At 48.5% G+C, this 12,695-nt stretch overlaps 1 protein-coding gene across 1 annotated transcript in view; it reads right to left on the reverse strand.

Moving 5' to 3' along the window:
- MAP1LC3A (microtubule-associated protein 1 light chain 3 alpha) overlaps positions 1–12,087 on the reverse strand; it is a gene marked incomplete at its 5' end in the record, with an annotated part of 12,918 nt that extends 831 nt beyond the window's left edge. Inside the window, 3 exons of the mRNA XM_010018274.1 lie at positions 397–503; positions 4,584–4,639; positions 12,028–12,087. Of these exons, the coding sequence (XP_010016576.1) occupies positions 397–503; positions 4,584–4,639; positions 12,028–12,087 (223 nt within the window). The remainder of the gene's footprint in view (positions 1–396; positions 504–4,583; positions 4,640–12,027) is intronic.
- Positions 12,088–12,695: the final 608 nt, after the last annotated feature.

Here is a 12,695-nt window from a genome sequence, read left to right on the forward strand (position 1 = left end):
TCTCCAAGTGCAGCTGACAAGGGCAAAGCAGACAAGCGTGTTCCATAAGGATACAGAGGCATCCCTGCCCATGGAAGCGGGGTTGGAACTAGATCGTCTTAAGGTCCTTTCCAAACCAAACCATGTTAGTATTCTATGAGTCTATAAAAGAAGGGGATTGGAGTCCCCCTCATCAGCTTCCTATGAGGGAGGTCACAGTCCTTCACCAGATGCTAAGAACCTGTCTCCCCCCACCCCCCAAAGAGTCTGTACCACAACACAAGGCTGCTATGGTTGTCATGTCCCCATCCCAACCCCCAGCAGCTTCCTCTGCCTCCTTCTCACCCGATACCCTGTGTTCAGGGCCTGTGGGCGAGGACAGGTTCACAGCTTGTCAGTTGGAGCCAGTGCACTCACCGGATTATTTTGACCAATTCACTCATGTTGACATGGTCTGGGACAAGGAACTTGGTCTTGTCCAACACTGGCAGCTGTTTCTCCCCTTTATAGCGTTCGATGATGACCTGTGGAGAAAGTCAATGGTAGGGTCAGCCACAGTTCACAGTGCCCCAAGCACTGGCCTCAAGGTCAAGCACAAATCAAACTACACAAATGGGAAAGCTGAGGTGAGGCCCCACTTTGCTTCACCCTCACAGGAAAACAACAAAAGGACATGAGCAGTGCCCATCGGGCTGGCTGCAGACAGCTCTTCAGCAAAAAGTCACCTCTGCTTGAGCGAGCCAGTGGAAAGCATCCAAGGTAAGTGAACTAAAACAGCAATTGCTCTGGCTGGCTGAGAAACAGTTGGTATTAGTGGATTGATTTAGCTACCTCCCTGACATGCAGGAGATATGGAAAAGGAGTGAGGTTTATTTTAACATCACTTTCAGACTGACCAAAACCACAGGTTTTGCTGGCTTGAGCTAAGGGCTGAACTCATGGTGCACAGCAGGAGACATTTTCCTTCCCTTTTTGACCACAACTCTGGGCTGCTGCTGTTCAGCACCGCCCTGCTTGTTCAGGAAGAGCTGTGGATATTCCCAAACAATATTCTGAGGTTTCAGTTTATAGTATTTATTACAGTAGTTTATAATATTTATAGGGTTTAGAAATCACTGTGAAGCCACCCAAGGCTTTCCTTCACAAAGGGGGACTTTGGATTCTGCCAGTCCCGCTCCTCACGTTAACACTCCAGCGTGCAGACACACGGACTCCGCAAGGGATGAGCTGCGTGGTGAGCTTCCAGGGCACGTCAGCACGGTGCCACCATGGGGACAGCCCAGCCTGTCCTCCCCTACAGGAGGCCTTGCCTGGGAAAGCTCTTACCACATTCTGAAAGGGCTAAACAATGGTTTCTGTTCAGTTCTCCTGCTATTACAGTTAATGAATTTCTTCTGTTAAGGAGTCTGCTGACAGCTACAATTGCCATTCTAAACCAGTTTGGAAATGACCTATTTTTATTCCAAGGAATAAGGTGGCAGGCAGTTAAAATAAGTAATGCTATTACTTATAAAGCTCAATCCATTCCATTACAGTGATACTCTTGACTCTCACATCTCTCTAATACCTACTTATTTTCTCCACAGAGAGACCTCATCAGTTCATCGTCCTCTCCGAGTTGAGACTCAACATTATTTTTCACTATAAGGGAAGGAGTTCCATAAATCACCTTCCCGGGTCTTTTCCAAAAATATATGGGAGACTGCAAATGCCTTTGGACAATGGAGGGACAGAGCAGCATGCAGGGACCAGGATCCCCAGAAGATGGCTCTGTGGAGCCGAAAGGATCAGGAGAACCTCTGGGGGCACTGATTTCCCTTTCCATTAATCATCTGTTGACACACTACCAGCAGCAGCAGCGTAACTCTAACTGCTGAAAGACAAAGAGAAGCAGAACCATCCTGCTGTATTTCATTTGTCTTGCTTGAACATATGAGTACTTTGGCTATAGGGGGATGAACAGTCTCAAGGGGCTGGACACTTAAAACAGCCACATACAGGGATGCTGCTCTGGCCACAGGGAAACAGAGGCACAAAGGGGCAGCTCTGCAGCAACCTTTCCACGCACAGAGGGCTCTGAACACTGGGGCTACGCCTCACTTCTCATTTGCATCTAGCAGGAACAGAAGCAGACATCTCTTATTACCAGCCAGGTCCATCCCACAAAGGAAAGCCTCTCAATTAGTCCAAGAATGGGCCAAGAAGGATGTCCTGGCTGTTAAAGCAGCAGCTGCCTTGTGTCCTCAGCAGACAGAGGGCTTCTCATGTACAACAGCTCCAGGAGTTTCTGTTTCCAGAACATGAGCTGCTATTTGGGTAACCAGCTATGGGAACAGGTGGCCAATGGACAAAACGTTCTTGTCCAGCTTGGAGGGAAATGCATGATCAAATGCTAATATTACATCCCTGCAGCCACAGGGCTTGTATACAAAGCCACCTCTCCTCCTGCATCGTGTTCCAAGCTGCTGCCCCGTGCCAAAGGGTTACTCAGCATGGGACACTGCTCTTAGTGTGGTGAGAACCCACCACAGGTCTCTGCAGAAATAACATGAGCTGGGCACCAGTGGAAAGGCTCAGGGCAGAGCCTTGAGTCCTGGTCCCATTGCAGAGGGAGTTTGGGCAGCATTTATAAACTCAACCCTTGCTCTGGAGCCAGTCTGAAGAGGTAGAAAATGATTTTGGTAGGAAATGGGGACAGCCCCAGAACAGCCCCTCGCAGGAGCCCAGGGAAGGTCGTCCCACCAGCTCTCTCCCCATGTGTACAGGGCACAGCCCCTTCTGGAGACAGGACAGAGATGCTCTTCCCTGGGCACAAAGCCAGGCCATGCACTCTGCAGATCATCCTGGCCCTCTGTCACAGCAAAAGGGGACTCACCCAAGGGCTCCGAGTGTAACCTGGAGATGCAGGACGACAGCAGCAGCTGCAGCACAGCTTGCTGTGCTTTCTGCAGCAATAACAACGTGGCCTGGGCCATCTTTGCCCCAACTCCCTCTGGGCTGCGGGCTCAAACCCCTTTGCCAATTCCAAGTACCTTCTTGGACCAAGAGCTTCCTACAGCCAATTTGCTGCAGTGCACTGAACCATGCTCCACGTTGCAGTACGTGGCTTTGCTCAGCCCAAGCACTGAAAGTAACATACAGTGGACTTGCAGCAACTTTGCTATGTAAAAGAGAAGAGACTGCATCAAACTTGATGTCAGGGTCTACCTAAGACCAAGCCTTTAGAGGTACCAGTGACACAAACACTGCTGGAGCCCCCAAGGCCACTGAACAAAGAAGTTACTGGGAGGGCTCAGGTCTCTGCCATGGCTAATCCTACACACATACAGCTCCCTAGACATCCACACCAGTGGATGGATCCTGATGACACAGAAGCCTTCTCCCAGGGCATGTGGTGGTTGACCCCAACACAAAGAGCACTCTCCCACCATGGTTCAGTAATGCTGGTAAAATTCTGCATGTGAATGCAGAGCTCTGGCTCCTCCTGTTCATTTCCCAGGCAATACACATTTGTGTACAGGCACTTGATAGATGTGCATTTTATGTACAACTTATTTCTAGCCTGTCGTTATTGCTAGAGCTTAAGGCATTGTAATTAGCTCTGCCACAACTCTGGAGAAGTGCAGAGCTAGCCTGATGCCATGAAGTCTGTGTTAAAAGCAGTGGTCAGTAAGTATGTACATGATGTGGCACACTGGTATTCACTGTGCTGCAAAGGTCAGGTCCTGCTCTGCTGAGCTGACAGCACATGGAAAAGAAGGAAAATTCTTTTTGATAGAAGATGCTGTGCTAAAATCAAACGAAGAGCAAGGCAGGAATGGGCTAGTATGTGCCAAGAGTAGTTTGAGAAATTAAGCCCTGAAGGCTAAATATTGATTGTATGCAATTCTAATCCAACACTGAGTGAGCTTAACTAGGGACACATCCCACTTTTTGGTCATACATGCTATGGTATTGCAAATACTAACTCAAGCAAGCCCCAGGTATGTTATTTCACTAAGTTCTCCATCTTTTCAGGAAGAGAAACAAATACTCAGCTAGGATATCAAAAGCACACTCACAGCCAAAGAGCAAGACAGCATATTAAGTCCGACATGGGCAGGAAGAACTGGAGTCAAGTTCATGGAGTCTCACCTGCACATGTCAGTAAACAGGTAATGGGAAAGCACAGGAAGTGTGTGACTGATTGTGGTATGAATTATCCCAACAGGGTCTCTGCTTTCAATCCAGCAAAGATCATCTCATACATCTTTCTCTGGCAGATGCAGACAAATCCCTATCAGGTTATCCAGGAAAAGCCAAGGAGCTACTACAGAAAACAAACAAAACCCAAACAAAACCCAACCCACACAAAGCTGTATTAGCTTGGAAGGAGATTTGAGATCAAATCAGCTCCTTGTCTCTAGGGCAGGCATGAAGTGTAGGAGAAAGGCTGCACTCTGCACTGCTCAGAATGCACCAGGCAGGGGAGGCTTATGGAGCATCTTGCATTGATTCTGGGGAGCAAAGCTTTGTAACCTCCGTGGCTGGCTGGTGGAGGCAATCCAGCAGCAGCACAGAATCATGAAAACAAAGGCTAACACAGAACAGTGGGAACAACTTACCGGGATTTTGTTGGGATGCTGCTCTCGGATCTGCTGCACTTCTTTACAACGATCCGCTGGAGAGAAAGAAGTGAAGGAGCAAAGTTAGAAACACGGGGCTGTGCAAGCTCAGCCCAAGGCAACCACCCTGCAAACCACAAACTGACAAAGAGGGACACTGCCAAAGAAATACACGTTCTGCTCATTGGGCAGTTTCTGACCAGTTTGCAGCAGGGAGATGGTCAGGAGATGTCAGCTTCAGTGATCAGCTTCACAGCTTCCTACCACCCCAACCACCTCCCAGGCCAGAGACATACTACCCTGCCCAGTAAAACTGGGCAACACACATGGAAAACAAGTGACTTAAGTGAGACCATAAGGATAACAAAACTGTATTCTCACATCTGCCTTAAGCAAATGCACCTCATGGCCAGCACACAGCTTTAGCACACAGCAGCACAGCTTTAGGGGCTCAGCTCTGGAAGTTCAGACTCTGTGTCTCCTGGCTGCTTCCCCAGAGGAGAGGATTCTCCAACTGGGCCTGGGTTTTAGCCATTTCCTTCTGCCTGTTGCACACTTCCAAGCACTATCTGGCACAACACCTCAGTCCGCCTTGCCAAGGAGGGCTCCTTCACTATCACAGACCTACACAGCACCTACAACAGCTACTGGCCTGACAGAAAGTACTTCTAGACCTGTCGTGGAAACAGGAAGAAAAACTTAAGCAAGGAGATGACCCATGAATTAAAGGATTTTTTTTCTGCAGTTGTTCGTACACTTTCCAACCCATTTTCCTCCAGAGATGATGTTTACTGACACACACAGCAGGCAGCACATAAAAGTGTATGCTCTTTGAGCTTACAGGAGAAATTCAAATGCCCCCTTCATTGTTTTATCAGAGGGCCCTCCACTTACCACAATCCAAAGCATCAGGAAAGAAAGGACAAAGCCCTGCCAGGACCAAATATGTCTGTGTGTGCTCTTCCTGGGACACTACAGACCTATTCTCCTCCTTTCCATTACCATTACCCTGGGAAGTGCTTCACAGCCTTCAACAGCTCATCTGAAGCGCCCTGGGGAAGCAGTTTCATGGATCACAGGAGGTAAAACCAGGGGGTGAAGGCCAACAACTAAGGACCACCTAGAAATGCAAGATCTGGGTCTTGCAGGATCTGTGATGGATCCTCCAGCCACACACACACAGTCACTGGTGCAGAACCTGCCTCACACAGCCCCAGTTCCTCACAACCCTCCAGGATAGGGCAGGATAAGTGCATGTGTTTGAGTGTGTTTTCTCCCCACAAACATTAAACATTTCTCCTTTAACCACTCAATAAAACCTTATTTCTTATAAACTGAAACTGGCTAGATGCTACTTTGGGAAGAGACTGGAGTTTCTTTTGGGACACACAACTATAAAATCACCAGAACATGGAGGCTTTTAAGCACTTAATTATCTTTTTAAGGTAATTCAGGGAAATTATCCCTCTGCTAGGGATTCCTAAACTTTTCTACTGTAGGACTCCATGGGCTAGCAAGACAAAGCAAGACTATTTGGATTTGATGCAAAATTCAGGCATATTTGTTTGGGGTTTTGTGACTGAAGATGAAGTTCCTCATGTTTCCTTTTCACCATCCCCAATGCTCCAGGGCACCTAGAGTTATCCTTGTGGTTCAGCCCATTTTCCCCTGAGGTCCCAAACCAGCAAGGAGTTTGGCAGCAATCAGCACTGCATGTGACACTGAAGGACACAGTGACAGAAAGCACCCAGCACACAAGCACCCAATGCACAGGACAGTATCTGAAAGGCTGCAGATCCAGAGCACGAGTGGACAACACTTATCAGCATAAGCACTTTAAGCTCAGACTTGCTGGGCATTAAAAGAGCCTGCAGAAAGCTGTGTCCTCATGGCTGCCTAGTTTTTCCAGCTTCAGTATCCACCCTATCCCGCATCTCTTTCCATGACTATCTGGTAAGATGGCCAAGTGGATGAACCCCCTCAGACATCATGCATTTCCCTGTAGGGTCACAGAACTTTTTGTGGGTAATTATGACAAGGGTCTGAGAACCAATTTGCTGAAGGTAAACGGTCAGCCTTTGCATGTTACGATGGCTACTGATGCAGATAACCTCAAAGCATCCAAGAGGTCTAGGCGGCATGCACCAAAAGACAGCCTGATACCCCCTCTTGCTCCCTGGAAGCATCACCAACTCCAGCTCAAGGGTTTCTTCCGGGTCTCACTGACTCCACGCTCAGCAGGAGTGACAAAGCTCTCAACCAGCCTCAAGTCTGACATACGTTCCCCGACCCACTCTAAGACCTGCCCATGTGCCCTCAGGTCAGAGGTGTGCAGAGCTTTTGCTCTCCCTGTGTGAAGGGGCTGATCTCCAGGTCACCACCAGGCAATGACAGCTGGTGCTGCTTTACTCAAAGGGCGTCTGGATCCCTCCAGCAGGTACATGTGATTGCAGCTACAAGCACCTAATCTCTCCTTCCTCTACCCAGGAGATGCCCATTTCAGAAACTTCATTTGTGAAGGCAGTTGGGATCAACCCCACCTAAGCTGTTCAGGTGCCCCAAGATCCAGGCAGTTGTTTCCAGGCCGTCAGAAGCTCTGCTGAAGAGCACATTCAGTCCCATCCTAGCCTTGGAGATCCAAGCAAACAGGCTTGGGAATCAATCTATCCCGCCTCAAACACTGCACAAGGGTAATTCCTGTGCACACCACAGTTGAGGTGCTACAGATCTCCTGCAAGAAGTAGGTGATGGTAACCCACAACTTCCTCAGCTGAGAGTGGGAGCTAGAGGTTGATGCTTGGTTTCATGTCAGCATCTTCAACGTCACACAGCAAAGAATGGCTATAAATAGCACCTTTAATTTCATGTATCTGTAGTCTAATCTAACTCATAGGAATAAAGAGAAAACCATTAACGGGGTCTTCAGAGAGACATGGTGGAGATGCCAGCTTGGTTCATGCCACGGACAGCACTGCAAGCAGGTCACTCCCTCCACCCTGTCATTAGCTGTGTCTGCACACTCACATTTCGTACACGACAGCTCTGACTTTACAAGCCTTGTTCTTCTCCTGCAGCTTCTAAATTATAGCTGTGCTATTTGAGGTTAGGAGTTTCCCCTTTCCTGCAGCACCTGGCCACAGTTAATCGTAAGCCTATATGTAAAGGGAACCAGAACTGTTTATACAACCCAGTCCCTATCTGCACTTTCTTCTCTGGCCCCTCCTTGCTAAACACCCGATTCCAGCAGCTCAGGGCCTCCAAGCAGGATGGGACAAAGTAGCTGAGGCAAGATTCCCGACCTGCACACAGAGGGAACAGCCCTGTGCATGCTCCACTTCTGCTGCGAGCTTAAGCTGGGCTTCTCCCCACTGCCAGGATGTGAGAGCTCAAGATGGCAGCAAGATAGAAAACACACCCTTTCCATTAGTTATTCCTAGCAAAATCGCACTGCTGGGGCCTATTGAAAGACAGGAGTATTTTTGTAGCATTGCATATGCCACAGAAATTGCCTGTTTCTTCTCCAACTGCTGTTTCAACTGTTAAGTACCCACAGCAAAGCTTGCAAATTGCCCAAAACACCAGAATCTCAGCTGTTTTTCTTAACTGAGGTCCCTCCCAAGCTGTTCTCCCAAAGACGTGGGCACACCCTGTATCCCATGGCAATGAGGGATGAGCTGGTTATGGCAGTTAAGAACAGTGGGAAATTTTAAGCCAGACTTTCCAAACATGAACGTTTTTAAATCAGCAGCGCCCAGGAACACGTGCTATGGGAGGGAGCTGTGCTGGGTGCTGCGCAGGCACAGGACACAAGGACAGCCCTGGGTGCAAAAGAGTTTAATCGGACAAAAAGTACAGATGGTGGAACAGAAGGAAAACACATGGCAAGTTCTCCAGCATTCAGTAGTGTGATGGACAGCATTTTTCAGGAGACACTGGACAAACACTGATCAGGCACTGCTACTGCCCTGGGGCAGCAGATGGACTCTACAAGCAGCCCTGTTGTCTGTGACCAACAGGAACACTGTTAAGAAAACACCATGAAGAAAAAACACCACCTGGAAACGTCATCAACATGCTACCAGTGGAGCATGAACTGCATGGTATGAAATCAAGTATGTCTGGGATGAGCTGGCAACTGCTGAAGACCCAGGGAAGTTATGCAGGTCATTCCAGATGAACATCAGTAAATATTTCTGTGGTCTCACACCACCTGACTGACCAGGAAGCAGCCTCACCACCTCTCACCACCAGGAAGTGCACCCCATGTATGTGTCCATGGCTCACACCACAGCTGACTTGACCTGTCCTTGCCGAGTGCTGGAGGGCTGGTTCGCAGGCCTGTGGAACTGCAGCAGGAGCAAGAGGAGGCTCCACATCCAGGAAGGGAGGACAGAGCTCGGGAGGCCAGCTGTGCCCTGGGAAAGCTGTCCTCGCTGCTAAGCAAAGGGTGTTGTCTCAGGCTACATAGGACAGCAGCAATGCAGAAACCTGACAGTGATTCTGATCGTTGTATTTTACTACTTCTGTCTGAAAAGAAGAGAGGGCTCTGGACACGATGAATGACCTGGGACCAAAAAACTACACTGGTCTGAACTTCATGTCTGATACAAAGTGTGTCTCTGAAACATGGTGTAGGTAGAGCCTGGTGCTCTACTGTCACAGGAAGGTATTACCAACATGAACACGGAGCGACTGATGAGGTCTGCAGGACTATCCATTCCACTGTTACAACTTCATTACAAGATGTTTAATGTCTGGCAGGATTTCTGAATGCCAGCTCCTAGAGGCCTGTGAGTGCAGAAGGATCTCAGCAGTCTTGTTCATTTGTGTATCCCAATCTTCCTGGCTGCAGAGTAGAGCTTGACAACGGATTTTAAAAGACAAATAGGAACCACCTTAATTTTTTTATATTTTTTTATTCAGTTTCAAACTATCTCTCAATATGGTTGAGCCTGACTCCAGGAATGAGTATGTGTATCTGGCAAATCCACGATAAGGGCCAAGCAGAGCCACACAACAACCACGAAGTCTAAATTCATGTCAGGACACTTGTTCTCTGGATGCACAGTACCATATCACCCCTGCCAGGTGCCACGCAGGATGAGCAGCATTCAAACAGCTTTAAATAGGGCTTCCAACTCACTACACCTCCTGAGCATGGGAGGCAAATGGGCAATACCTTCTGTGCCGTGTTTGGAGGGCATACTGAGTACTTACATCAGAGTTCCAGATAAGGAACGGGTTTTTTTGCTCAGTGCTTTATCACAGTTCACTAGCCTTGGAAAAAGAAAAGCAAGTTCCCTCTGCATGAGCCTCAGGAGACTGTCCTCTATGAGGGCTTCCCTCTAGCTTTTGGTTGACCTTTTCTTCTGTCTTGACAACCTTTGCAATTATAAGCCTCCAAGGCAGGAGAGATGCACTCAAGTTTCTCAGAACTACTCACAACACTTCAAATTGCTCTAACAAAGAAGCGGCACTCCTGCCAGAACTCTGTTTTAATGCAGGACACCACATGTGCGTGCACAAAGAGAGTTAGCACAGCCCAGGACACTGCTATTTGTGCACAAACAGGCCTGGACATGCACGGATTTGCAGGGTCTATTTGGGGAGATGTGCCAGACACAGGAGTCTTGAACTTACTCCTTCATTTTCTCTCACAGCCTATTTCCGAACTGCCTTCTGAAGACAAAAGGCAACAAACAACTGCAAGACCACAGAGTCAAGAGTCTTTATGCACTGCTGGTCAACCACAGAAGGTCACCCAAACAAGGTGACACCTCCCGAGGGACTCTGGGTCTGGCCAAGGAAGGAACATAGAAGCCAATGGAGATGACTTGCCTGTGGCTCATGACTACTTGATGAGAGGCACCAAGACTCCAGATTCATCAGTCTCCACCCTCCTGGCTCAGAGGGATATCTGAAGTTCTTGTAGTGAAGAAAGAATTAAGTAACAAGCAAAGGACACACAGGTTTTATTACCCTGGCTGCCAGTCAGGTTTGTTATATAAAAGAATAATAATTAAAGAAACACAGTATTTGTGGTCTGCATGTCTAGCTGGCATTAGCCCTGGATGTTTGTTCAGTTCTTCTTGTACCAGTATTTTCTTCAACACTGATAATTAACCCCACATCAAAACACGTCACAGAATGTTCTCAGTAATTAATACAAGACAGGCAGCTAAGCATCAACTCGCAGCAGCAGCCTCACTTCAAGGAAGCCCAGCTCTCAAAGCACAACTGCTAGAGCATGACTCCTGCAAGCACAGAGGCCGATGACAAACTGACTGATCAACCAACCTCACATCAGGACACTTTTCCAAGCCACCAACAAGCAAAACTGTTATGACAAGCACAGGATGGTGTGCGAGACAAGACAACTCATCCACTGCTGGTCTTCCAACTCATATAAACATGGCTTACACTAAGGCGAGTCCCCAGAGAAGGCAACACTCCTCAAAGCCAAGAGGAGAGGGAATTCAGCTCCACGCGCTGCCGTAACTTATTGCTGCCTTTCCTCTACGGAGAGGTGGCTTCCCAGAACTAAAGGCGGATCTCCCATAGGGCTGAGCCTGGGATGGGAATCCTCAGCCCAGAGAGGCTAAAGTTAAACCTCTAAGTTTGTCACCTAGCCAGGGGCTCCAGCTGACCAACAGGACACAGCGTATGTGTCACACTGCAAAAAAGGGGGCACGAGGCCAGCTGACGCTCAGTGAGCCGGCTGGTTTAGGTTTAAGATCCATGGCTGCCACCACACTGGTGGTGCACTGTGTTGAAAACAACGCTTGAAGCCTCTTGTCAGCCTTGCAACAGGGAGCAGCCAATTCAAAACAGCCCCTTCAAGAGCAGTGGGAGGCGCGAGCACTGCCCGATGCTCCCGAGGACTCGTGTCTTTACAGGAAGCACAATGGTGTTGTCAGGCTGCCGCATGCTCGCTGCGGCCAGGACACCCTGTTCCTCTGACACAAACCACAGCTTTGTTCTGGGGATTGTTTTGGGCTCCTACGAAGGATCTGACTACACAGAAGACAAGCACCTCGGTGGCTACAGCCAGGCTCAGCACATGAATGCAGAGGGTTACTGTCGGATTTTACCCCCATGCACCCAGACCAAAGATGCTCTGCTGCAATCGTGCCAAAGACAGGACCAGGTCATCGAGCATCACCCTGTCACCACTAACAGCACTCGAAATCACGGGAGAAGTCAGCGCTCGGTGCCCTCAACACACCTTGCCTCAAAGCCCTGGTATTTCTCAACTAGTCCCTTTTTTACATCCTCAACAATGACGAATTTTATTCAGGATATACCCAAGGCAAAGCAGATGAACAAGCAGAAGAAAATAATGGAAAAAGAAACCTCAAAAATACAAAAAGGGGGGAAGCATGCACTGAGGAAAGTAGAATCTTCAGCATGGGGTGGCAGACCAAGATCTAAGCAAGCCACTTGCTGTGAACCTGGAGCCTGGGCGCCTTTTGTAAACAGCCACATTCCTGACTCTGCCTTTCATCTGGTTGTTTTTAGAACTACTCCACTTCTGTAGAGTTTTGAAGCCTTAAAAATCAAGCCCTTCTGAGGATAGAGCGTCACTGCTGATGTTTTCCATCAGCCCTCTCCAAGTGCATCGTAAACAATCGCTTCCTGCCCCTGTTGTGTAATGATTCAAAGACAAAAACAAGCTGTATTTACTTTCTCCAACTGAGCAATTCCAGCCCTGACCCAAAGCAACTGTGTGGGCTGCCAGGCCGCCTCCTCCTCCTCCTTCCCCTCCTCCTGGCTGAGCTCTGCAGACCAGTCAGCTGAGAGAGCAAAAGGGCAGAGGAAAGTACACAGAAACAAGGAGCACTTGCAGTTGCCGGCACCAAACTCCCTCACCCCCTCCTTCCCTCCCAGGCTATATTTAATCCTGCTTTCTTTCAACTACTCTGAGCCTCAGATTTTGTTTTCCTTCTGGCTCATATGAAGCCTGAGCAACCTGCAAAGGCAAACCAGATTCCTCCTGACCATAATAAGCTGATCCTCACTAGTTTAACAGTAGGTAGTAACTAAGGGTCACTAAGGACTGACTAGGACTTTACTTCTTTTAATACATAGCTCAGGAGAACAAAGCAGGGTCCA

The sequence above is a fragment of the Nestor notabilis genome, unplaced genomic scaffold (assembly GCF_000696875.1).
Source record: "Nestor notabilis isolate BGI_N333 unplaced genomic scaffold, ASM69687v1 scaffold21507, whole genome shotgun sequence".
Taxonomy (NCBI): Eukaryota; Metazoa; Chordata; class Aves; order Psittaciformes; family Psittacidae; genus Nestor; species Nestor notabilis.